Source organism: Rhagoletis pomonella, unplaced genomic scaffold (genome assembly GCF_013731165.1).
Source record: "Rhagoletis pomonella isolate Grant_MI unplaced genomic scaffold, Rhpom_1.0 Rhpom_scaffold_00001, whole genome shotgun sequence".
NCBI classification, from domain to species: Eukaryota; Metazoa; Arthropoda; class Insecta; order Diptera; family Tephritidae; genus Rhagoletis; species Rhagoletis pomonella.
Window position 1 is genome coordinate 116,392,268 of NW_023458555.1, and position 26,558 is coordinate 116,418,825.

Sequence of the window (26,558 nt, forward strand, 5' to 3'; positions counted from 1 at the left end):
GCCCCTAATGTGCTTCATTAGTTAAATGGCCCATCAAGTCGATTGACCGTGTGTGTTCTTGTGGTGTGATTGTACCAGCTGCTGGTGTCATGAGTGGTAAGATTAGCTAAATTTTCTAAGTAAAAAGTATTTTGGCGGAAATTTCAAAGCCGTGTTTGTGGAATATTAAGTTCATGATATTGCAGTTGTGAATTAAAAAAAAAAAGAACAATGTTTAACAAAATGGTAGAAAAAATATGAAATTTCAGCTCAAATCATTTCGATCTTTCCTCGACCCCATTTGTAAAGAAATAAATATTGTACCAGCATGCTGGTAAGTTATATTCTTCGAGCTTGATGGTACAATCACTTGATCGAGCCACCAAGCTGGTGTCGTATATTTCCCCTTCTATACCATTACTTATTGAAAATGTTTGAGTGTATACTTATATATGATTAGGTTAGGTTAGGTTAGGTTAGAGTGGCTGCCCCGCGCAGAACGCGGAGCACACGTGGGCTGGAAAAGCCCGTTGTGATACCACTGGCCGAAGCCATTTGTTTCTTTCCCTCCCTTAGTAATTGAACCACCGAGTGCGTTTTATATAGCACAAAAAGTCGAGAATGTTCGCCGAGTTCAAATCGGCTAAACAATCTACAAAGTACTTGTTGAAGAATTGGTTGCGCATGTTAGACAGGGCGGGACAGTGGCAGAGATAGTGTTCGATGGTCTCCACCTCCTCCTCGTCTCTGCAACTGCGACAGAAATCGTTGGTGAGGTATCCCAACCTTTTTCCGTGTGTGCCCATCAGGCAGTGTCCGGTGATTACCCCGACTACTAATCTGAGAGAGGAGCGGTCCAGCCGGGTGAGAGCTATGGATCGCTTTACATCAATCTTTGGCCATATTTGCCTGGTAATATGGCAGGTGGTTTCCACAGCCCATCTTATATTTACCTCCTCAACGAGTTTCGCCTTTAGTCTGTGTTTGCAGGAGGTTAGAGGTATGCCCGCATTCGGAGCAGAATTGACTACAGAAAGTTCCGCCCCCCTCCTTGCCAGCTCGTCGGCTAGGCAGTTGCCAGGGATGTCCCTGTGTCTAGGGACCCATACAACAGTCAAGGAGCATTTTGATGCCAGCAGGTTGAGAGTATTTCTGCATTCGGTGGCTACTTTGGACGTTGCTTTGTTAGAATTGAGAGATTTGATAGCAGCCTGGCTGTCAGAATAGATAGAGATAGGCCGCCCTGGAGGGGCGGAGGTTATAAGCCACCGAGCCGCCTCCATTATGGCGTTTAATTCCGCTTGAAAAACGCTGCAATGGTCCGGTAAGCGAAAACTGAGATTTAGCGCGAGTTCGTCAGAGTAGATCCCGCTACCCACTCTTTTGTTTAGCTTGGAACCATCTGTATAAATGGCCGTAGACCCTGGGTTCAGGTCTGTGGCCCTTTCTCACTCGTTCCTCTCTGGGATTCTTGTGGAGAATTTGTTATCTAAACAGAGTAGAGGAGTGGTATAATCTATCTGTCGTAGATTATCCGGTAGAGTTTCAAGTACTTTTGCGTGCCCGAATCTCAGGTCTCTCCACGGCTGGATTGTATTAAGCCTGGCCGCACTACAGCCGGCCTGAAATTTGCCGTAGAGATCCACAGGTGGAAGATTTAAGATTATTTCCAGGGATTTGGTGGGTGTAGTGGGCAGGGCTCCCGTGACAAGCATGGCAGCCGTCCTCTGCACACGTTCCACCTTGGCTCTGGATACGGTGTTGTTTAGAGCAGGCCACCATACGGTGACCCCGTAGAAAAGGATGGGTCTTATCATAGCTGTGTACATCCAGTGTACTATATGTGGTTTTATTCCCAATTTTTTGCCTATAGCCGTTTTGCAGGGCATACAGGGCAGTATTGGCCTTCCTGAAGCGGTCTTCAGTGTTTCGCTTCCAGTTCAGCTTCCTGTCCAGAATAACACCAAGGTATTTCACCTCGGTTGAGAGAGTGAGTCCCACCCCGTTTAGGGCGGGAGGTTTAAATAAGGGAGTTTTATACTTCCTTGTGAAAAGTACCATTTCTGTCTTGGCAGGATTGACACTAAGTCCACATTCTTTGGACCAGATGTTTACCAGACCGAGTGCGTTTTGCAACAACTCACTCAGGACCTGAAGATGTTTGCCCGTTGCAACGATTGCTATGTCATCGGCGTACGCTATGACTTGACAACCGGTGCTCTTTAGGCTTAGAAGTATGGTGTTCACTGTTAGATTCCAGAGTAGAGGGGAGAGAACGCCCCCTTGGGGGGTGCCCCTGGTCACATACTTTGTAATGGAACCATCCCCTAGTTCTGATAGAATAGTTCTCTTTCCGAGAAGGAGCTCAACAAAATCCACCAGACCTCGCTGCACCCCCGCCATAAGAAGGGAGTTAACAACAGACTTCGGGTAGACGTTGTTGAAAGCACCCTCGATATCGAGAAAAACTCCGAGCGTGTATTCCTTTAAGGCCAATCCTTTTTCAATCGTCGCTACGATTTCATGGAGTGCGGTCTCCACGGATTTCCCCTTGGAATATGCATGCTGATTCGAGGAGAGGTTGTCAGCTTTAATATTCCGTCGAATATATTCGTCGATGAGCCTCTCTAGAGTTTTGAGAAAGAACGAGGTGAGGCTTATAGGCCTGAAATCCTTCGGTTTCACATGAGCTGCCTTGCCTCCTTTTGGTATGAATACAACCTTTGCCTTTGTCCACTCGTGTGGTATGTGAGTCAGTGTTAGGCAGGCTGTAAAAATCTGAGAAAGCATGGGACACAGTATGTCCTTAGCTTCCTGTAGTTGAGCGGGAAAGATTCCGTCAAGGCCAGGGGATTTGTAGGGCTGAAAGGACATTAAATCCCATTCCACCCTCTCCTCACTTACGATGTCCCCAACGGTATCACCCAGAGACAAGTAGGTCCTAGGACCGGGCGAAAAATCGGGGGTGTCATCTGAGCAGCCCGAGAAGTGAGTGCTCATAAAGACCTCCAGCATTTCGCTACATGATGTCGTCCAGTCACCGTTAGGCTTCTGGATAGAGTTCATACTTGAAGAGGATTTTGAGAGAACTTTCCTCAGTCTGTTGGCTTCAGAGTTCTCTTCTATGTTGTCGCAGAAGTTTTGCCAAGATTCGCGTTTCGCCCTCTTTATGGCCTTCTTGAAAACTTTGAGTGCGTCTTTGTATGCTTGCCAAAGACCTGTTCGTTTAGCTTGATTGAAAAGCCTCCTGCTGTTCTTCCTCAGTGCTGAAATCTCAGGATTCTACAACTGGGGTTTCTTTTTGCCCTTCGGGAGGGTGCTTGGGCAGGAGGCTTTGAAAGCAGCATTACAGGCATTTGTCACAAAGTTCACTGCTTCATCAATTTTTGACGATGAGTCCAGCTCACCGAGAGAAACAACCTTCGTATTCGAGAGACTCGCTTCATCAGATCTTAACGATAAGCAGGACTTATCGTGAGAAGCGTATCTGTGTAGAGAGACCGACAGCGTATTTTTATACTTTGCCCAGTCGGTTCGCTACTTGTTCCTATATGCTGTTAAAGGAGCAGGATCAAAATTGAGCTTAAAGCTAATGTAGAGATGGTCAGAGAAAGAGTGTTCTTTGGACACCTGCCAGTCCCTTATCTGATCAGACAAACCGCTCGAAACAAGGGTGATGTCCAGCACTTCGCTTCTAACAGAGGTCACAAAAGTGAGGTCGCGCCCGCGATTACATACAGTGAGATTATATAAAAGAACAAAGTCAAGTAAACACTCGCCTCAAGAGTTGGTGTCGCTTGAGCCCCAGATTGTGTTATGCGAGTTAGAGTCTGCCCCTATTATGACCGGGAGTTTTCTGCGATTTGCTTCCTTCACAGCTTCTTCCAGTCTGTAGGATGGAAAAACATGGCTGTCGTGGGCCATGTAGGATGTTGCCAGCCAGATCACGCTCTCCTACAGCTGGACGCTGATGCAGACAGTGTCCTCGTCGCTGTATTGGGAGAGTAAAAAATAAGAATATACTTTTTTAATCAGAATGCAAGCTCTGATCCTACCTGCTACTGGAGCTGTTACAACCTGGTAGGCATCGGAGTTCATTCCGCAAACCTTGTTTCTAACGATCCAAGGCTCTTGGACTAGAATCAAGTTCTCAGCTTTATTGCTGAGGCGAAGAAGAAGGGCAACCGAGGCTGCCTTGGAATGGTGCAGATTAATTTGTAGGATCTGCACCATCCTCAGAGTCGGTGATGTCAATCGCTTCTAGCTCCTCCCGTTCGGCGGCGGCAATGACTGTGATGTCATTAACCTCCTCCTCCGGTTCGGAGTCCAGAAGCTGGTCCTCGTTCAGCATTGCCCACCGGCTGTATACCGATCCTACGTAGGCAGATACTGAGCTCGTGTCGCTCTCAGTATCTGACGCGGTTTCAGGTACACCCGTTGGTAGGCCCCCAGGTCCACTCGTGGTGTTTCCTGTGGACCCCGCGCTGTCTGCCACCGATGCCGACTCGGAGGCGCCAGGTCCGCTCGAGGCGTTGCCTGTGTTGTTGGCCCCTTCGTCGGTAGAGTTATCGGGAGGAGTGGGTCCGCTCGAGGCGTTGCCCGCCTCCTCCCCTTGTTGGTCCGTTTTCCGGTGGATTTTCACCGTGATGGAGTAAAAGCCGTAGCTTATTACCCCACCACAACCCTCGAGAACTGGGACAGAAGCATCGTTGATGACAAAGCCAACAAAACGCTGCTTCCCCTTGGTCTCGCCAACTCGGACTATCCTCCAATCACTTGTGGGCAGTCCTTCGTTGCCCAGTTGGATAAAGTCAAGAATCTCCTCCGGCTTTGATGGTTCAGCTGGGACCCAGGCCCAGGCTCGCGGCCTGTTAGGGATTTCATCCCTGTGAACAGCAACTAAGTCTGCCCCGGGCCACAGCCGTCCAACCGTGGAGATCGCTTCCTTGTAAAGCCGGACCGCGCGTTCATCTGCACACGCCACCAGCCTTACCCGCCCCTGATGCCACCCAGCATCACGGACGACTGGTACAGGGCCGGGATACTTCTGGAGTATCCCCTTATACACCCTGCATAGACCCATCAGTACGGACTTCCAATTGTCCGTGCTGATGTGGCCGTCCGGATGGCCCTTGTCCAACACCGCCAGCGTGAGGTGCTCTTTGGCGGCCTCGCTGAATGGCTTCGTGGTGGACACGGCCATGGACGGACGGACAGAGGGAGAGAAAGTCCTATGCCTTTTGGATCCACTCGCGGTGTCGTCCAGAGATCGTTGTCTCTTTCCCCTTAGTGGATGGTATGTCCTTACCGCCCTTCCCGGAGGATCGCTTATCGCTGGCGGCGAAGACTTCCATTGCCCACTTGAGGAAGGCCTTTTGCTCCTCCGTCAACTGGTCGTGTGGAATGACGCCCAGTCTTTTAATAACCTTAGGGGCTGCCCTTCGGTCGCGCTGAGCCCTGACGGAGGGCGGAATTATTTTCGCTGCTTTGGAGCAGCTGGGGCGCCGATCCAGGTCGTTTGCCCCGGTTGTTGTTCTACTCGCAGGAGTAGTTCCCGGCTTGTCCGTGGAAGACTTGGGCTCGGTTACTACCCCCTGTGAGTTGGATGTGCCCGGGATGGGCGTGGAGAGAGGGGCCGTCCGCAGCTTCCCCACCAGCCTCGACTTTCCCTCGAGGAGTATATTTTTGCCGGTATCGCTGGAAGTATGCTTTCCCTCTGGGGGCTTAGCATTCTCTCCAGATTCTGCGGAGGGCCGAATCTGTTTGTGCCGTGTAGGCCCTGTCTTCGGCGCCGTCGATGCGGTTCCCGAGATGGTGGATTTGTTGGACTTAACTTCGCCGTGTCCAGCGGCGGCACTACCCGTGCAGGGTTCCGAGGCTTCTTTTGTTTTATTCATCATTACTGGTTCTTTGGCCGCCAACTAAGCAGAAGCCTTTCGGCGGCCGGAAAAAGGGAAAGGGGGAAAAAAACGGTCGACCACGGCAGAGCCCCATGCCGCAGCAAGTCCACCGTTACTCCCGGAGGCGGACAGGTATCCGGGAGGCGCCGTTAGAATACAGTCGGAAAACCCCCTGACTGCAAACCGTCCATTGGGCACGGTGACGCATGACACCCTGGATTAGGGGGGCGTTTTATACCTACCGCCAGGTACCCCCTAGAAATGGCCTCAGTATGCCCACCCCCAGCTCCCCCAGTGCGAGCCCATCCGGCCCGCCACCGGACGCGGCAGGAGAGGTTATACCTCGGCCTCAGCTAGGCCCCGCCTGCTTGCACCACTTCGGTAGAAGAGCAAGCCCGATCCCGCCGCAGCGGTGCAAGCAGCGATGCCCATTGCCCAGTCGGCACCCGCTTGGAGGGTATATCAAGGAGGATTTTCGCCAACCTTATATATGATTATGTAAGTAAACAATTTTAGCTACCATTTTTAGCCACAACGACTTTTTTTAGCACTTTTTTAGAACTTTTTTTAAAGGAATTTGACCACCACTAAAAATGCTTCGCGGCAACACTGTTCCGAAGTTCCAAGTTTCATTGTAGAAAGCATACTTTTAACGTGCGTACGCAACGCCAAAGCTGTACGTATCACATATCTATATATACACATACAATATATATATCAGGGCGGGTCAATTTGGATTTTTTCGACACCGTTCCAAGCATATTCGGATTCTTCATAAAAATTCTAAGAAAAAAAAATTCCTCCAGACCATAGCACTAAAGTCAATTTCGAGCCTGCGCATTTTTAAAAGAAGATATCTTATATATAAAAGTGAATTGCTTTCCGTTAGTCTCGCTAAGACTCGAAAACGGCTTGACCGATTTGAATATTTTTATTTATTTTTGGTTTGTTTTCTATAATATCCGGATGCTTAAAACCTGAAAAAAATAGAGAGTTGCCACCTGTTTAAAAATTTCAGTATAAGTAAATTAATGAGATAAATTAGATATTACAATATGGGAGTCAAAAGAAAGAGGTTATGAAGGCTTACAGGCGAAACTATGTTTGAGGGGGGTTGCCACCGGTTTCAAAATTTAATTAAATCAAATTGGTAAGATAAATTAAATATTGCAATATGGGTATCAAATTAAAAAGGTATAAGAAAGCATATATGCAAAGTTTTTAATTTATTCCCGATAATTTTTGCACTTTGATAAACTAAAATTGAATGGATTATTAAACTGCATACTTGGAAATTTTCTAAGAAATCTGTATAGAAAGTTCCAAACTAGTATGCAAATTTATTGAATTTTCCTGAGTTTTTCACAAAGTTTACACATTTGATTTTTATGTGTTTTGGTGTATCGGAAATAAATTAGAAACTTTGCCTATATTGCGAAAAATTCACTGTGCCAATACTTTTGTTCGTTACTGCAAGTAAATAAAATATTAACTTTAAAAACAAAAAAAAACAAAATTTTTAAATATTTCAAAATTATTTTTCGAATCATAAATTTTTTTATGATTAACAATGTATTTATAGTTTTTTTGGTTTCAGATCCTTTTTGCTTTCAACTCGAGGTATAATTTTTGTACATTCTATTGTCATAGCCATAACTCCCTCTCTATTTTTATCCATCAATCAGTCAATTTTATATTTTTTTCGGCATTTTTCCTAACTTGTACTACTATACTATAGTATATATATATATATATCGTCGTTTAAAGTACAAAACCGATGGGTAGCACCTCGCATAGTGAAAACTTTTAATCAGCTCTAACTTCGGAATTATTGCCACATGAAGTCGAAATTTGAAATGCACAGATACCTAAGGTAGGTGCTTCTAGAAAGATATATGTATATAAATAAGTTTGTAAAAGGGGGCGTGTGTGGAATCTTTTATCAGCTATAACAGCTATTAGTAATCTCATAGAATTGCATTTTGAAGATTTTTGAACCGCGTATCAACAAAATGCAAAACCGCGTATCAAGATAATGCAAAACCGCGTATGTGAGGTTGCATAAGTTATTTTCCAGAGAGTAAAAACATTCATATTTAAAAATTGTTTTCTTTTTTGAAAAAAAGCAATCGCATTTTCTGGCTAGTATATTTCAGGACGAATGGATATGGATTAAGCCAAGAATTTGTGTGAGCAAATCCAACTTTTGGCAGCCAATGTCAATTACGCGGTTTTGCAGAATGATATAAATACATATTTTCACCAAGGAATATATTTCGTTCAGGTATACAGCATAACTGCTACAAGTAGCAAACTATTTTGGCGGTGTTAAAAAAGTGCTTAGTTTTTTTTTGTTATTTTTCTCTGTAAAGACAAAATACATGCATATGTACATACATAAATACATACATCGGTACATATATAAATATGCATGCTATGTACACTTAGGTCTCTTTTTATACGGATTTGAATTTATGCGGTTTTTCAAACCATTATTTCGCAGTAGCGATTTTGCTTTTTTGAGAGTTTTTATTACTTTTTTCAGTGTGTAAAAGACAATGCTTCTAATAAATAATTTGTCTTCGTATTCTTACATAATAATAATAATAATAGATTGGCGCTTACACATATGTTAGTGTTTCGCCGAGCTTCTCCTCCAATTTGTGGTGCGCGCCTTGATGTTGTCACACAAAGGGGAGGGACCTACAGTTTTACGCCGACTCCGAACGGCGATTGTATTTTTACGAGAAGCTGTTTTTCATGGCAGAAATACACTCAGAGGTTTGCCATTGCGAGGGGCGACCGCTGTTAAGAAAAAACCTTTTTTTCTAAATTTTTTTATGTATTCTTACATAATTCATGTATTTATTGTGGAATTTTTTTTTTTGGTTAAAATACAGATAAAATTTTGTTTATTTCATTAATGTTCGGTTTTACATGGAATAATAAGTGTTGGAGTGAAGAAATAAATAGTTTTTTTTGCTCAATAATTTCTCACTGGATTTTTGTATGCGTTTTTTTTTTTAATTTTTTACATGGAGTATCGGAATTTATGCGGTTTTTGAAAATGCTGGAACGCATCCCCTGTTTTTGTATGAAAGTAAAGAACTTTTATATGCAGGTTTTTGTTATGCGGCATTCTGAGGAACGCATGTACCGCATAAAAAGAGGCCTAAGTGTATGCACATTAGGGTGGTCCAAAAACAGTAAAGTCGGAATTTTAATGCCCTCACCCCCTAGGATTGTTCTATATCGAAAAAAGTAGACCCTTATTTTTTTATTTGGAAATCAAAAAATATTGAGAGGTCGCTCAAAGCGCTCAAAATTTCCCATGTATTTTTGTATGGGGAAAAACAACTTTTGGAATTCTTGAACAATTTTTGATCGGAAAACTCTGGTTCTCTTCAGGTTACTTTCAATAAGAATACCCAATTATTTATTTTTGGGTTTTGGCGGACCTATAAATTATAGAGTCGATGAAAAAATGGTTAAATACAATATTGGGTATTATTATTGGGAATCTCCTGCAGATAAACAGAGTCTTCTGGGATTAAAATATCGATTTTTAAGTATTCTATACCATTTCTACGAAAAGTTTTATTTCCCCATATAAAATAAATGGAAAACTTTAGTCCCTTTGAGCGACCTCCAAATATTGTTTGATTTCAAAATAAAAAATAAGGGTATATTTTTTTCGGTATAGAACAATCCTAGGGATGAGAGCATAAAAATTCCGACTTTACTTATATAACTTTAAAAAATGCGCCCATAGCAGGAGCGAAAAAAATTAATAACTAGCGACTCCGTGCAAGTTTCCATTTTTTTCTTTTAAATAATGTATTATAGAAGAAAATTTATATTCAATGTGAACTACTAAAAAATCTGATCAAGAAGTATTAATTATTTCTATTTGTTTATAAAAATTAAAAATTTTACACAAAATAATGGTTGTTTGAAAAATGGAAACAGTCATGGTAAATCCAATGGTCGTCTAATTAACTATTATCATGAAAAAATCAGCAAGATATATGCTATGAATCTGTGGATAATAAATGTCACGACATCAGTATCACCTAATTTGTATTCATATCCACTAAGCACACAAAAATGCATCTCTGTAGCATCAAATTATGTTAAACTCAACATCTTTAAGTCACTCAAGAGTGCTAAGCTCTCTTGCATAAGATACATATGTACATTAGTATGTTTTGCGTATTGGTGCTGCTATTCTCGCTTGCGCTTGTTATTGAAATTACTGTTAGGTATTGAAATTTCTGCAATTAGCTATATACTATTGTATGCATACCAATCTCACTTTGCAAATATATAATGTATTTTATTTTAAGCAGCTAGGCAAAATTTAACTTGCTATTCTTCCTTTTTTTATCAAGCAGCCGAGGAGACAGCACCAATTTTTTAACGCGCTCAACTTACTGTAATTATTAGCCAACAGTCAACTTTGGAAAATATAAAGCTGAGTTATAACGCTTTGCAATAAATCATAGAATTTTCGTAAAGTCGTATTTATACCTTTCATGAGCATGAAATGGTATTATAACTTTGGTCCGATGTTTGTAAGTACCAGAACAAAAAGAGATAGACCCATGAAAATGTATACTTATATGATCAGAACGTCGAGCTGAGTTGATTTAGCCATGTCCGTCTGTCCGTCTGTCCGTCTGTCTGTCTGTTTGTATGCAATCTAGTCTCTCAGTTTTCGAGATATCCGGATGAAATTTGGTAGGTGGGTGTATTTTTATAATGTATTAATCATTTGTCGGAAACGGAAGAATCGGACCACTATAACATATAGCTCCCATACAACTGATTGTTCAGATATGAGATTTTTCATTATAACTTCTCCATTTATGCAGCTACGAACATGAAATTTTGCAATACTTGCACCCATTATCAACAGAATACTTATAGTGAAAATTACAAAGATCGGGTCACTATAACCTATAGCTCCCATACAACGGATTGTTCAGATATAAAATTTTGCGTTATAACTCCTCCATTTATATAGCTAGGAACATGAAATTCCGCACTGTTTTCAATAATTATCTACAGAAAACTTACAGTGAAAATTAAAAAGATCGGGCAACTATAACCTATAGCTCCCATACAACTGATTGTTCAGATATCAGATTTTTCGTTATAATTCATCCATTTATGTAGCTAGGACCATGAAATTTCGCGCTGTTTTCACTCATTATCAACAGAAGACTTACCTCGAAAATAATAAAGATCGGGTCACTATAACCTACAGCCCCCATACAACTGATTGTTCAGATATGAGGTCTTTTATCATAACTTCTCCATTTATGCAGCTAGGAACATGAAATTTCGCACCATTTTCACTCATTATTAACAGAATACTTACAGTGAAAATAACAAGGATCGGATGACTACAACATATATCTTCCATACATCTGATTGTTCAGATATGGGATTTTACTGTAAAACTTCTTTATTTGAATAGCTAAAACCGATAAATTTCGTAAGATATTTTATAAATAATAATACAAAGTCTACTGAGAAAATCGTCAAAATCTATGCTGTATAAGCTTTATCTCCTATAGCACTGATTGTTCAGATACCAGTTTTTACCATATATCTCCTTTATGTACGAAACTAAACCCAATAAATTGTGTTACCGGTTTACATACCGATCACATAGCGGTGAAAATCACTTAGATTGGTGTCATATAAAGTATATCTTCCATACCTCTGATTGTTTAGATGCGATTTTTTATATAAGTATGTAACTCCTCTATCGATGTATGCAGATGTATTCAAAAGCAGTAATCTGTCAAAGTAAAATTTGCAGATGTTCATGAAAGGTATGAAGCCTTCGGCATAGCCGAAGACAGCGCTGCTCTTACTTGTTTTCTTTTCATTTGCGTACGTAATTACAATAAATAATTACTGAATTCATCAAAAAAAAGTTAATAGCAATAACGCTTTCAAAACTTCGACTTTTGCAGAATTGCTCAAATTATATTTTTTTGTGTGGTTGTTAACCGAATAAAGTGATTTGTGCGAAAAAATCTTGACCGTCCAATTTTGGAAGATGCAAGTTCGAAAAGTGAGAAAAACTGGGAAATGTTATTTGGAATGTTCTCTATCGAATGTGACTCTTTTTTATGTTTCCTTCGAAGTTTGTTAAATTGGTTTTTGGCCGCCTAGATCGTTGAAATACAGCTATGTGCATTGATAGATAAAGTCAAGCAACCAGTTTTGTTCTTTACTATCGAAACCAGATAAATTGTCGTGGACCCACACTTACAACTCGTGAACCCCTATTTTTTTATTACGCCAATGTAGGCCCCCGTCGAGTCTCCCGTAGACCCTGGGGGTTCACCTGGACCACTTTGGGAATCACTGAGGTAGATTATGACTAATTTTGCGTATTCCATGTACATATCGCCGTCTTCAAAAGAGGCACAACACAAAATTTGGGATTTATGAAATTATGCGCTAAAGATGTACACAGAGCTTTTATTTAGCTTTCAACAAAAGCTGGAGCAAATTTTTGTTATAATTTGTTAAAAAAAAACCTAAGGTAGTCTCCCTTGCCCATGTGATTATCATATGCCTTAGCAGTTTTCCGGATTTTCTGAGAAACATGTAATTTTGAGTTGTGCCCCTTTTGAAGTCGGTGTGCGATATATATTTTATGTCCTTTGCTATACTATCTGGACAAACAAGAAAGCGAGTAGATATAAAATAATAAATAACATTTTTTTTTGCTTTTTGGAAAATGGGCTTATGACTACAAAAATAAGTGTATCTTGGTAACCACTTCATCGACTTCTACCAAATACGGTGATGACTGTTATATGCGATCTCTGGTAAAAATCCTCATAAATTTATCTTTGGAGCCTGATTTCCAAAAGTTTCTATTCCAAAAGCGATTTAGAGAAATTACCACGACTTTTTTTTTAATTTTATTACGCGGTGTTATTTTCTAATTTTTTGCACAAACTTTCATGTTAATAAATTCAAATAGAACTTTACTCCTTTGCAGACTCTCTACAAAGCTGAAAACAAGTTGCTTTTTTGGCTTCTTATCCTACTTGCTGCGTTGGTTGCCTTAACGATTCTAATATTATTGTTATGCTGCATATGTCCATGGTGTCCTCTATACGGAGGTGCAAGGTAAGTTTTAAATTGTATATACAGTAACTGTCTATTATAATCGCCTCTTTAAAAACATTTATGTATTCACAAATACCCACGATACAAGCAACCACTTAAAAAGAAATCTCCACTCAAAAGCACCAGAAATTAATGATTCTACTGTCTATAAGCTGTGAAAATACGTATATTTATACCCGAGCGCACTTGTGCACAAGGGTATTATAACTTTGTTCACATAACGGTTGTTTGTAACAGGCAAAACGAATCGAGATAGATATAGACAAATGTATACATAAATGATCAGAATGAAAAGAGAAATCGATTAAGCGGTGACTGTCTGTCCGTCCGTCCGTCCGTCCGTCCGCCTGTGCACACGATAACTGGAGTAAAAATTGAGATATCTTAACGAAACTTGGTACGTGAACTTCTTTTGGGCATGGGACGGATGGTATTGAAAATGGGCGAAATCGGATAATAACCACGCCTACCTCCCATATAACGGTAATTTTAAGAAATACGAAAACTGCGATATTTTAGTAACTACTGAAGATAATTCACTCAAAATTGATACTTACAATGAGTTTCAGACGGAAAACATGAATATTATAAATTTTTGGAAAATGGGCGCAGCCACGCCCACTTATGGTTACATGTGTATATCTTGGTAACCGCTGCACCAATTTCTTCCAAGCTTGGTACAGTTGTTGGCCTTAGTACAGCATACTAAATGGCTGAAAATTTTAAAAATCGGACAATAACCACGCCTACCTCCCATATAACGGTAATTTTCAGAAAAACGAAAACTGCGATATTGTAGTAACTACTGAAGATAATTCACTCAAAATTGATATTTGCAATGAGTTTTAGACGAAAAATAAGAATATTACAAAATTTTGGCAAATGGGCGTAGCCACGCCCACTTATGATTACATGTGTATATCTTGGTAACCGCTACACCAATTTCTTCCAAACTTGGCACAGTTGTTGGTACTGGTACAGCATACCAACTGGTCGAAAATTTCTAAAATCCCATATAACGGTAATTTCGAGAAATACAAAATCTTCGATAAATCAGTAAATATTGAAGCTAATTTATTCAAAATTGATGGTTGCAACAATTCTTTACCAAGAAATAGGCTTATGACAAAATTTTGGGAAATGGGCGTAGCACCGCCCACTTGTGATCACATATATGTATCTCGCTAACCGTTCTAGCAATTTGTACCAAGCTCGGTATGGTTATTGTGCTTGCCACATAAAAGCAAACCGTTGAAAATTGTTGAAATCGGACTAAAATTGAGGCCGCTTTTCATATAACGGTAAATTCAGAAATGCTTCAAATTTCAATATTTCGAAATTTAAGGACGCTAATTTATTTAAAATGTATACACCCCGGCTTATCATGTAGCGGTAGCTTTCGGAAAGGTGGAAAACATATATTTAATACTTGCACCGGGTATTTAATGTTCGGCTCCGCCCGAACTTAGACTTTCTTACTTGTTTTATTTTTTCTTTAACAACTAAACCTGCACAAATTCCCAAAATCCAACTTAAAGCTTTTAAAACTATGCAAATAATTTTCAAATTACATTAGCATTTTTGCTTCAGCTAATTTGGATAATAGCTCCGGTAATTCAAATAATTTAGTCGAGTTTCTTAGTTATACACCATTATTATAATGCATTTTTCGTGGTGCTTATATTGCACATTAGGGTTGGGCATTTTAATCATTTTGAGTGAACCGTTCAGTTGTAGTTCGCTCACCTTAGCGAACTAGGTCTTTAGTTCATTTAGTTCAATTCACGGATACATTTATATTATTTTAAACAAGGATCAATTATTTCTATTACCATATTACATACAAAACTAAAGCTTAGGTAATTTGAATTCACAGAATACTTTTACATACGTACGTACTAGAGGTCTACGCTGACAGGCTGTGCGCTACACCCATACCTTGCTGTCTCCACAGGCAAAAGTTTTTATCGTTTTTATCATCGATTCGCCAACATTTAGCGAGTGACGAAACGAACGAACTCAATGAGGTACAACCAAACTCGCTATCGTCTATCCGTGCTAGCTAACTTTGTTGTTGCTTTCACATGCAAAATTCTTCTTTAAGCGACCGGAACTCAAACTTAGTAAGCAGCGAAGTGTCGAATCGATGACGGCTAATGTTATCAGGCAAAATTTTGCCAATGGAGACCGCATATTGCTCTTGGCAAGCAATAAATATCAGAGCTTTTATATACTTTATATAAAATTAAATCCAAAAAAAAAACGTGAGAGCAAAACGGCTGATGTACCGGGTCGATTTCTATGATTCAAATTTGAAAATGACATATTTCTACCACAGTAGGACACAGTGGTATTTTTAAGATGAAATTTTAATAAAAAGGCCTGTGCCAATTGATAGAAAATAGAAAATTTTGACGGATCAAAGTAAAAATTTGACACTTCTCGTGGTGAATACGAACGTCAAAATTATACCTAGCTCATGGGGCTAGGTAAAATTTTGACAGCTTATAACCATGTATACACATAATATTGCTTGGCGGTAATAAGGAGTGAACATGAAAATGAAAGCTGAAACAGCATAAAAAAAGCTTACGTTACTTGCAAATTATAAAATAAATATAAATTTTAAGAATTTCAGCAACACACAAAAATATAGCTTTCGCACGAGCGTTTGTTTGGTTTTTCAACTGTCAAAATTTTACTTTGCATTTGGCACAGCAAAATTCAATTTATTTGTACACCATAGCAAATTTTTCCACCCCGTCTCACCACGGAGAAAAAAGTTACCTATTGGCACAGGCCCTAAGTACAAGCAGTTCTGTATCGTGTATTTCGTTTGGCAACTGTTTTTTTTTTTTTTTAGTGGCATGCACAAACAACAACAAATCAATGATGTACATATATCTATTTGTTGGGCTTCATAAGAATTCGGCATATTGTTTTCGCGAACTTGATAAATTAGCAAGTGCGTTAAAGGCTGAGCGCTGCGTGTAAAGTGAAATTTATGTACAAGAAGCGCTGCGTTCAAAACAAAGAAACACTTTGCATCGTGTATTTCGTTTGACAACTATTTTGTTTTTACTTCAAAATGCTGCGTGCTGCGATATCGGCACATGCTCACTGTAAGCTTCTTGGTGTGGCATAAATACATTCATCTTCAGCTTTTCCTTTACTTCATAAAGATGAAAGTTCGTTAAAAAGCAGTTGCCGCTGCGCAGCAGAAACCTTATTTAAAAGCGTAAACAGACGGCAGCGTTGATCCGGATCAACTCGGGAATTAACTGCAGTTGATCCGGATTAAGTCCGAGTTACAGGTCTATTCTGCGCTGGTAACATAAATTTTGTAACCGGTAATTAAAGTGCCTGTAAAATTTTAAACATTTTTCGGATTCTGTGCTCTCTTGTAACCGGTAAATTTGGTTACCATCTCATAAGCTGGTAACAAAATATTTCCCCATGAAATATGCAATACAAGAATTTCCACAAATCTTCATAGCTGAATTGCTATTTTCACTGCATTACCAACGTACCTGGAATCGCGGTGACAAGAAGTGGTAACATTTTTTGGTAATAAAATTTTCCGGTCACAAAATCAGCGGTAACGTGCAGAATAAACCTGTTAATGACCCTTTTTAAGCGCCAATAACCTTTGACACGACTTTTTGAAAATTTTGATTCTTTTACCCTTTCCAAATTTTGTGCGACTTTTGCCCCTTCTCAGAGATTTTTTTAGGAAATGTTAACAGAGCCATGCTACTAAAAATATTTCCTACTGTAAGTACGAAAAAATTAATCACTTAAAACTTTTAAAGGAAATGCAACTCGATTTCCGTGTATGTTTGCAAATCTGTTTTGTGCAAAGCTTGTTTCGCTATTTTCTTTTTAAATTCAACAGCAGAACTTTGGTTCTCGGATTTATCCTTTTCCTAGTAAAGGAAAGCAAAAAGAATTTGGTGACCCTTTTTTCGTCAATGACACCCTTTTTGCGACTTTCTGAAAATACTCAACGGCAACTCTGCGCTGTAGTTTAGCATACAGAATAAATAACAGCAAAGAAATGTATGTTTCGCTTCATGCAAATTCTGCACAAAACAAAACTCAACTATGTTAGTTCAACAGATCAACATTCAATCAATTGAGTTAGACTTGAATACATGCACACATATGTACATAACTATGTTCAAATTAGAATTGATATTGTGAAGTAATTTCGCCCTGTTTTTTTATGGGAATCCTGCCTCTGTCTAGCCGAATTCGATTGGGATCAACTTTTCAAATAACGTTAAATTGCAAGCATCTAACCCTAATTTATTTTTCATGCAAATATAGGTTCGAGTATTTGTTATGAAGTGTGAAGTAAAGTGTTTTGTGTTACAATATAACTTTTCATTTTGCGAATTTGGTGCAAGGTCTAATAAAACAATTGCATGTACTATTGAAAAAAACCACAAGATATAAAGTTATACCTTGGGTTTATTAATGCAATATATACATATAAATACTTATTTCTTGCTTACAATGTTGGTAAAATGAAGTAACTTAACAACTTATTCAGAATTTTTATGGTAATAATTTAAATTGCAAATTCAATTTTGCGCTTTCCTTTTGCAAATCATTCTATTATCCTTTCAGTGTCAATTTCAATATCAAGTGTACGTGTAAAAGTGCTAGACCTCTCAGCCTTTCTTCATTCATGGTACTACGCAAACATGTTTTTAACCGGCGAAGGGTTGAAAAACTTCTTTCGGAAGTAGCGTTACTAGCTGGAAGTGTGACCAGAATGGAGAGAAGTTTGTTAATCATTGGAAAAGCATATTCGCCGCATTTACCAAGAAATTCTGCTGCTGATTTTGGGAATGGCTTTTCGCTTTCCTTATTTATCCACCGTTCCAACCACACTTTATACTCTCCTTCCAAATTGATACGGTCTGTTTCTAAGAAAAGTTCGTATCGTTTTCCAAGCGATTTAACGCGTTCGATAGCATTATTTTTTCGTCAGGCGTATTATATTCCCCAATTTTAGATGGAAGTAACAAGTTCAAATCAAAAATTTTGAATGTCTCTTTCGGCAATCTTTCTCGGAAATCGAGCAAAATATTATCCAATAGCGATATAAATATTGCCTTTCGATAATAATCTTCAGCGTTAGACGCACGATAATTAGCCCGAAAATTTGTCTATTCCCTCTGCGAGGAAGGACAATGTCAAAATCCAATTCCTTGGCGATATCGGTAACTTTTGAAAATATATCAGAAAAATGTGTGTCAGCATTTTCTCTATAATTTCGAAGAATATTCACAGTACCATTGAATGCTTCGCTAGCACGATTCAAGTCAAGCGTGGGCGCTTGGAGAAGTAAGGTTTTAATTTTTTAATTTAACTTTTTAATTTTTATTATATTTTTCAAGTCATTAATATTTTTATGCGCATACAAATGTCTGGTTACACAGTTGAAAGTGAAATTTCCTACAATCGTGCACCGCGGAAATAGACAAAAAGTACTACCAGAAAGTTCGATTTGGCATACATACATACATTCATAGTATCTACATACCCATTCATTAGCGCACACAAGGGGTGGGTTTTGGGGTTCAAACCCCCCCTAAAGCTAATAACCTGAAATACAAACTGTATCCTAAAGCCAGCTCTCAAGAAAAATCACAAGAAATATTTTTTATTATAAAGCACTTTGCTTTTGCTGTAAATTTTCTTGAAGAAATAAGTATAAGAAATTTTGATAGAAGAAAATTCCTATTCCATTTCTTGTGCGCCATTTTATATGAATTTTTCGTTTTTTTTGAGAGCTCTTAAAAGTTTAACTGCGAATGAAACCTAAAAATATGCAATGCATACTCACTTACAGAGCCTAAAAGAGTTTACAACTGATATGTCCTTAACAAGGATTCGAAGATTTAATTTGCCCACTTCGAATTCGTTCCACCAAAATTGCCTACATAACAAAAATTCAAGTTCATTTAATTTTCTCGGTATTCGAAATATTAAAAAAATTAGGCAATCGGAAAAAATCACCATCTCATTCGAAAACCAGAAACCAGATATCGTGGAAAATGAACATTAAAACTCTTCTTTTTTTTAATTTTTTTATTACTTTTGCAAGTTGAGCGCATCTTGTGTTTATAGAACTTTATATTAAACAAGTAATTTCAAATTACGTGAAGACCATTGAGGTAACATCTTTCACGTGGTCCAAAGTTATGCGTTAGCATACTATTCCGACGAATTGATAACCTACCCCTTTTTCGAAGTCGGTTACAAATGTTTGAGTTTTTTGCTAATTTTATGTAAATAAATGCAATTTATGAAACTTCAAAAAGTTTATTTACATATTTATTACATACTGTACATAAAACTTGCATAAATGTACTTTAATGATCATTTTATCTGAAGCGAATTTTCAGAAGTATAAACCCCTCCCAAAATATATTCCTGGCTGCGCCCCTGTACCCATTGTTTTAATTTTTCACGTTGACGAAGAGTTTTACACGATTTCTTATTCTATAAATAATCTCGTGCAAGCCTACAAAATGGTTACGATTGAAGATTAAAATAAAAAAAAAAACTTTAAATTTTTTTTCAAAATTCTCGTTTGGGGTAATATATTTTATCCGAAATTTTGCTTTTTCGAGCTCCGGGGCATTCCGTACTAAAAATAAAAATTAAGTACATTTTATGTACAACTTTGCTCTACGCGACAAATTTGGTATGTAAAAGTAAACAGGCAGTGTTTAATTTTATTAACACGGTGTCTAAATTTACACACATTTGGAGAGGAAACTGGTAACCTCTCTTAATATGCGTTAATTTAAACAAAAAACTTCTGGAGCAAATTTTAAACATTTTATGTGTAAACTGTGTAATTGTGAATACTAAGAAAATTCTATAGAATTTTTGAAGTGAAGTTTAACTAATGATTTAAATATACTTTAAACTAGTTAAATTAACGGCCCTAAGGGGCAAACTTTTTTATGAAAGGCGCTCCTGCCGTTTGCGCCAATTATCGCGGAATAAGCCTTCTTAATATAGCATACAAGGTCCTGTCGACGATACTGTGTGAAAGACTGAAACCGTTCACGAACCAGCTGATTGGACCTTATCAGTGTGGCTTTAGACCTGGTAAGTCCACCATTGACCAGATTTTCACAGCACGTCAAATCCTGGAGAAGACACTAGATAAGCAAATCGACACACACCATCTTTTTGTCGATTTTAAAACTGCTTTTGATAGCACGAAGAAGAGCTGCCTGTACGACGCCATGTCCAAATTCGGGATCCCCGCATAACTAATACGGCTATGTAGAGTGAAGTTGAGCACAACCTTCAGCTCCGTCCAAATTGGGAAGGACCTCTCCGCGCCGTTTGAGACCAAACGAGTTTTTAGACAAGGCGATTCCCTCTCGGGCGAAATTTTCAATCTGATGCTGGAAAGCGTAATAAGAGCTGCCAATCTGAATCGCAGCGGCACCATATATAGCAAAAGAACGATGCTGATGGCGTACGCAGATTATATCGATATCGTAGGTCTGAAACAAAGGGACGTAGCCGCAGCATTTTCCAGTTTAAAAAAAAAAGCTAAAGAGGTTGGTCTAGCAGTGAACGGGGGCAAGACAAAGTACCTCCTGGTAACATAGCTTTTTCTACCTAGGATCCAGCATAAACACCACCAACAACGTCAGCCTGGAGATCAAGCGAAGTATAACTCTTGTCAACAGGTGCTACTTTGGGCTCGGTAGGCAATTGAAAAGCAGAGCCCTTTCTCGCCGAACGAAAATCATGCTCTACAAATCTCTCATCATGCCTGCCCTTTTATATGGCGCAGAAACTTGGACGATGTCGAACAAAGATGAGAAAGCTTTGGGGCTTTCGAGAGAACTATTTTATGCAAGATCTACGGCCCTGTTCTCGTGGACGACGGGTATCAAAGAGGATGGAATGACGAACTGTATGAGCTTTTTAACGACATGGACATAGTTAAACGCATAAAAATACAGCGATTGCGCTGGCTTGGACATCTTGTATGCATGGATGACGACGCTCCGGTGAAAATATCCTTCGACTCCGCACCCATGGGCGGACAACGAAAGCAAGAGCGCCCACGGACGCAATGGAAGAACCAAGTGCAGAAGGACCTGTCTGCGCTCGGGATAACCAACTGGCGCAAATTCGCACAGTATTTTGCATAATTACTTTTCTATGCACAGATTTCACTATGCACTAAATATCCGAACTTACTAATTCAAATGCGTACTCGAATTATTGAGCATTTTCTTAGGAAATGGGCTAAACAGCATGCACAAGAATTTTACCGTGTACATACAACATAAGACGTGCATAGCAAATTGAATTCTGTGCTCACCAACGTATTTTGCTTATTGTTTTTGACCCGCATTTTCGTTTGTTTTTCTGAAGTAGTGGCTGCTAGTGCGTTTTATCATCAATTTTGCTAGCGACTGAATTCATTTCATTTGCAATTGTGGTACTGTGCACATCCAAAATTCCAAAAGGTAAAGAATTAACTACAGCTGAAAAAAATATTGTTTTATACCTTCATAATGAAGGCAAACCTACGACATACATTTGTAATATGTTTAGTCGATGTCGCCAAACGATCGAAGACGTAGTAAAACGGTGTAAAGAACGCGGTAATTTAGAAAATATAACGCGTGTTGGTCGACCAAAGTTGCTGACAGTGAGAGAAGAACGCCAAATATTAAAAGAAAATCGTCAAAACCCACATTTATCAGCCCAAAAAATGAATGACAAAATAAATACAACCCCTCACACTCAAGTATCCGATGAGACAGTACGCAGAGTACTCAGAAGTAACAATATCCACGGTCGTGCAGCACGGAAAAAACCACTAATTACAAAGGTAAATCAAGAAAAGCGTCTTCTATTCGCCAACACCTACAAAACTAAAAAGTTTTGAGTTTTGGAAAACCGTTATCTTTAGTGACGAAAGCAAATACAACCTTTTTGGACCGGATGGTCGTCGTATGGTATGGCAGGAGAAAAATTAGGACCTGCGAGTCTTTAATATTAAATCCTCTGTTAAGCACGGCAGAGGTTCTGCCATGGTGTGGGGATGTATATCGGCTCAGGAAGTTGGAAAACTAGTGTTTATAGATGGAACGATGGATAAACATCTTTATTTGTCCGTTCTCAAGGACAACTTACATTCCAGTGCAGAAAAAAATGGGTATGTCAACTAACGAGTTAGACGACAACGATCCCAAACATACAGCTCATGTTGTTAAAATGTGGATACTTTTCAATAAAAAACATTTGCCAACACCTCCCTAAAGTCCCGATATCAACCTCATAGAAAATCTTTGGGCCTACCTCGAAGATAGAGTGGGGGAGCACAAAATTTCGTCAAAAAGTGACTTGAAAGCTGTTTTGCTCAGAGAATGGGGTAAAATACCTCCTGAATTTTGTCGAAAGTTGATAGAACCTATGCCAAGACGGTTGGAGGAGGTTTCCAAAAATAACGGCTATCATACAAAATATTAAATAGATAGAACATCGTATATCGTATTCCAGCGATGGGTTGTGCGCTGGGCTTGGGATCCGCCACGTAAAAGCCACTCCCAGTGAAGAAGCAAGGAAAAGCCTCGGATGAGACCCCCCTTATGATGACGAACACGCCAAACTTTTAAAGGACTACGATTTGAGGGCGTGCACTTAGAATGTCGGGACCCTTAATGGGGAAGGTGCCTCTGCCCTGCTGGTTGATGTCCTCGTAAGGACAAAAGCTGGCATCACCGCCATCCAAGAAATGCGTTGGACGGGGCAAGGCAAGCAATGTCTGGGGCCTTGCGACGTCTACTACTGTTGCCACGTAAAGGAGCGCAAATTCGGAGTTGGATTTGTGGTGGGAGAGAGACACCGTCACCGAGTACTGTCGTTCACACCGGTGGACGAGCGTCTAGCCGCAATCCGCATCAAAGCGAGATTCTTCAACATCTCGCTCATCTGCGCCCATGCCCCGACGGAAGAGAAGGATGAGGCATCCAAAAATCTCTTCTATGAGCGCTTGGAGCGCACATACGAGCGCTGCCCCGTCATGATATCAAAATCGTGCTTGGCGACTTCAATGCCAGGGTGGGAAAGGAAGGGATCTTTGGAACCACCGTCGGAAAATTCAGCCTCCACGACGAACCGTCCGACAAAGGATTGAGGCTAATCGACTTCGCCGGGGCCCGAAACATGGTAGTATGCAGTACCAGGTTCAAGTATAAAAAGATCCATCAAGCTACGTGGCTGCCTCCGGATCGAAAAACGAGAAACCAAATCGATCATTTTGTGATAGACGGAAGGCACGTTTCCAGTGTTTTAGGCATACGCACACTCCGAGGCCAAAACATCGACTCGGACACCTATCTTGTTGCAGCCAAGATACGCACCCGCCTCTGTGCAGCAAAAGATGTGCGCCCAAATATGCAAGGAAAGCTTAACGTCGAAAAGCTGCAATAACAATAGACAGCCAGCGCTTTCGGTACTCTACTCTCACACCTGCTCTCAGAGAGTACTCTTCAACAAACCCACATATGCGAGCAGTGAAACCACATTTCCCGCTCATTAAGAACCGCCCCCGAAGTAGTAGTCGGATTTCAGAAAGCCCGAAAGAACAACTGGTACGATATGGAGTGTCAGGAAGCTGCAGAGAAAAAAGATGCCGCCTACAGGGCCACGCTGCTATCGGGCGCAACGCGCGCTATGTGGGACCGCTATAGGGATCTGAAGAGGGAAGCGGGACGTATTTGCCGCAATAAGAAGAGAGCGGCCGAAATACGTGAGTGCGAAGAGCTTGAAATGCTGACCGACAGGAAGAATGCCCGAAAATTTTACAAGAGAGTTAGGCGACTTACGGAAGGTTTAAAGACCGGGGCGTACTCCTGTAAGAACAATAATGGCGACCTAGTAACTGATGTCCAGCTGAGCCATTCAAGTACGGCGGCGAGGAGTTGATAAGGTGCATGCATCAACTCTTATGAAGAATATGGTCAGACGAGCGCATGCCCGACGACTGGAATTTAAGTGTTCTGTTCCCAATCCACTAGAAAGGTGAGCCCGCCATTCGCGCCAACTACCGTAGGATCAGCCTTCTAAGCATAGGTTACGAGGTCTTTTCGGGCGTATTGTGTGAAAGACTGAAGCCCACCGTCAACGAACTAATTTAGCCTTATCAGTGCGGCTTTAGACCTGGCAAATCCACCATAGACCAGGTATTCACAATACGCTAAATCTTGGAAAAGACCCGCGAGAAAAGGATCGACACTTACCACCTATTTGTCGACTTTAAAGCCGCTTTTGACAGCACTAAAAGGAGTTGCCTATACGCCGATATGTCTGAATTTGGCATCCCCTCAAAACTCATACGGCTGTGTAAAATGACGTTGAGCAATACCACCAGCTCCGTCAGAATTGGGAAAGAACTCTCCGAGCCGTTCGCCACAAAACGGGGTTTCAGACAGGGTGACTCCCTTTCATGTGACTTCTTTAATCTGCTACAATTGCTGGCTTATGCCGATGACATCGACATCATCGGTAACAAAAACCGCGAAGTGTGTTCTGCCTTTTCCAAGTTGGATAGGGAAGCAAAGCGGATGGGTCTGGTGGTAAACGAGGACAAGACGAAGTATCTCCTGTCATCAAACAAACAGTCAGCGCATTCGCGCCTTGGCACCCACGTCACTGTTGAGAGTTACAATTTCGAGAAAGTAGAGAATTTCGTTTACTTGGGAACCAGCATTAACACCGATAATAATGTCAGCATTGAAATCCAACGTAGAATCACTCTTGCCAACAAGTGATACTTTGGACTGAGTAGGCAATTCAGAAGTAAAGTCCTCTCTAGGCGTATGAAAACCACGCTCTATAAGTCACTTATCATGCCCGCGCTGGTATATGGCGCAGAAGCATGGACAATGACACATCCGATGAGACGGCCCTTGGAGTGTTTGAGAGAAAGATTTTGCGGAAGATTTACGGGCCTTTACGCGTTGGCGACGGCGAGTACCGCAGACGATGGAACGATGAGCTGTATGAGCTTTATAACGACATGGACATAGTGCAGCGAATTAAAATACAGCGGATCTGCTGGCTTGGTCATGTCGTTCGAATGGACACCGACGCTTCAGCTCTGAAAGTATTCAACTCGGAACCCGCTGGTGGTAGCAGAGGAAGAGGGAGGCCCCCACTGCGATGGAAAGATTAGGTGGAAAAGGACTTGGATTCACTTGGCGTTTCCAATTGGCGTCAGTTGGCACAGAGGAGAAACGACTGGCGTGCTTTGCTGAACTCGGCCAAAATCGCTTAGGCGGTTACAGCGCCAAAAAAAAAGAAGAAGAAGAAGAACATCGTATATTTATTCACTACCTAGTCAAAAACAAAATACTTTTGTGAGCAATGAATTTTTTTTTTAACTTTTGTTACGATTACATGAAAAATAGTTTTTTTTTAAGTTTTTATACATTATTTATCTAGCACTAAGTTCTAATTGTAACAACGTGTAAAATAATTAACAAAAAAATAAAATAAAATAAAATAAATTCAAAGGTTTACTTAATCGTCTTCTCGTGCAAAATACTTCTATGAATCACTGTAAATACTACCGCCCCTCTTATCCGGCATCCCAGAAAGTAGAGTTCTACTTATTAAGGGTTATAATGCCTAACGCCTACGCAGATATAAGTCCTGCGCAAAAAGAAGTCCGCACCCTTTTCTGGCAACACAGAGAGGAGAATTCTACTTTGTAAGAGTTATGTACTATAAGCGCGGCCGAAGGCCCCCTACGCAAATAGAAGTTCTGCGCAAAAATACTTCCGCCCTCTTTTCCGCCAATACAGAAAGAGAATTTTACTCAGTAAAGCAATGTTTGCATTATTCACCTTTGCGTTCAACGTTTGCGTTCAACTCAACGCAGGGTTGCACGAAAAAATGTTGAATGGCTAAATGTTGGCTGGCAACCAACTTTGTTGAAAGCAATTAGTTGAAAGGCCATTCAACCAAAAGTTAGATGCAAAGTTGACCAATGCAAACACCTTTTTATGCGAATATTTTGATATTTTTTCATATTTTTTATATTTTTAGCCATTCAACTTTTTTTCGTGCTGAGTTGAACGCAAATGTTGAACGCAAAGTTGAACTACGCAAACACACTTTAAGGGTTAAGGCCGAATGCCGCATACCCAGAAAGAGGTTCTGCGCAAAAACACTTCCGCCCCTATTTTCTCGCAACACCGAAGGAAAGTTCTACTTAGTAAGGGTTATAATCCATATGTGCGGCCAAAGGCCGCATACGTAGAAAGAAGTTCTGCACCAAAATACTTCCGCTCCCTTTTCTGATAACATAGAAAAGCAGTTCTACTTAGCAATGGTTATAGTCCCTAAGCGCGGTTCAGGCCGCCTATGAAGAAAGAAGTTCTGCGCAAAAATATTTCCGGTCTTGTTTTCCGGAAATCCAGATAGGAAAGTTCTATTAGTAAGGGTTATAAT

At 40.2% G+C, this 26,558-nt stretch overlaps 1 protein-coding gene across 1 annotated transcript in view; it reads left to right on the forward strand.

The window, feature by feature from the left end:
• LOC118735542 (cadherin-86C-like) overlaps positions 1-26,558 on the forward strand; it is a 403,126-nt gene that overhangs the window by 177,471 nt on the left and 199,097 nt on the right. The window contains exon 4 of the mRNA XM_036465349.1: positions 12,910-13,040. Within this exon, the coding sequence (XP_036321242.1) occupies positions 12,910-13,040 (131 nt within the window). The remainder of the gene's footprint in view (positions 1-12,909; positions 13,041-26,558) is intronic.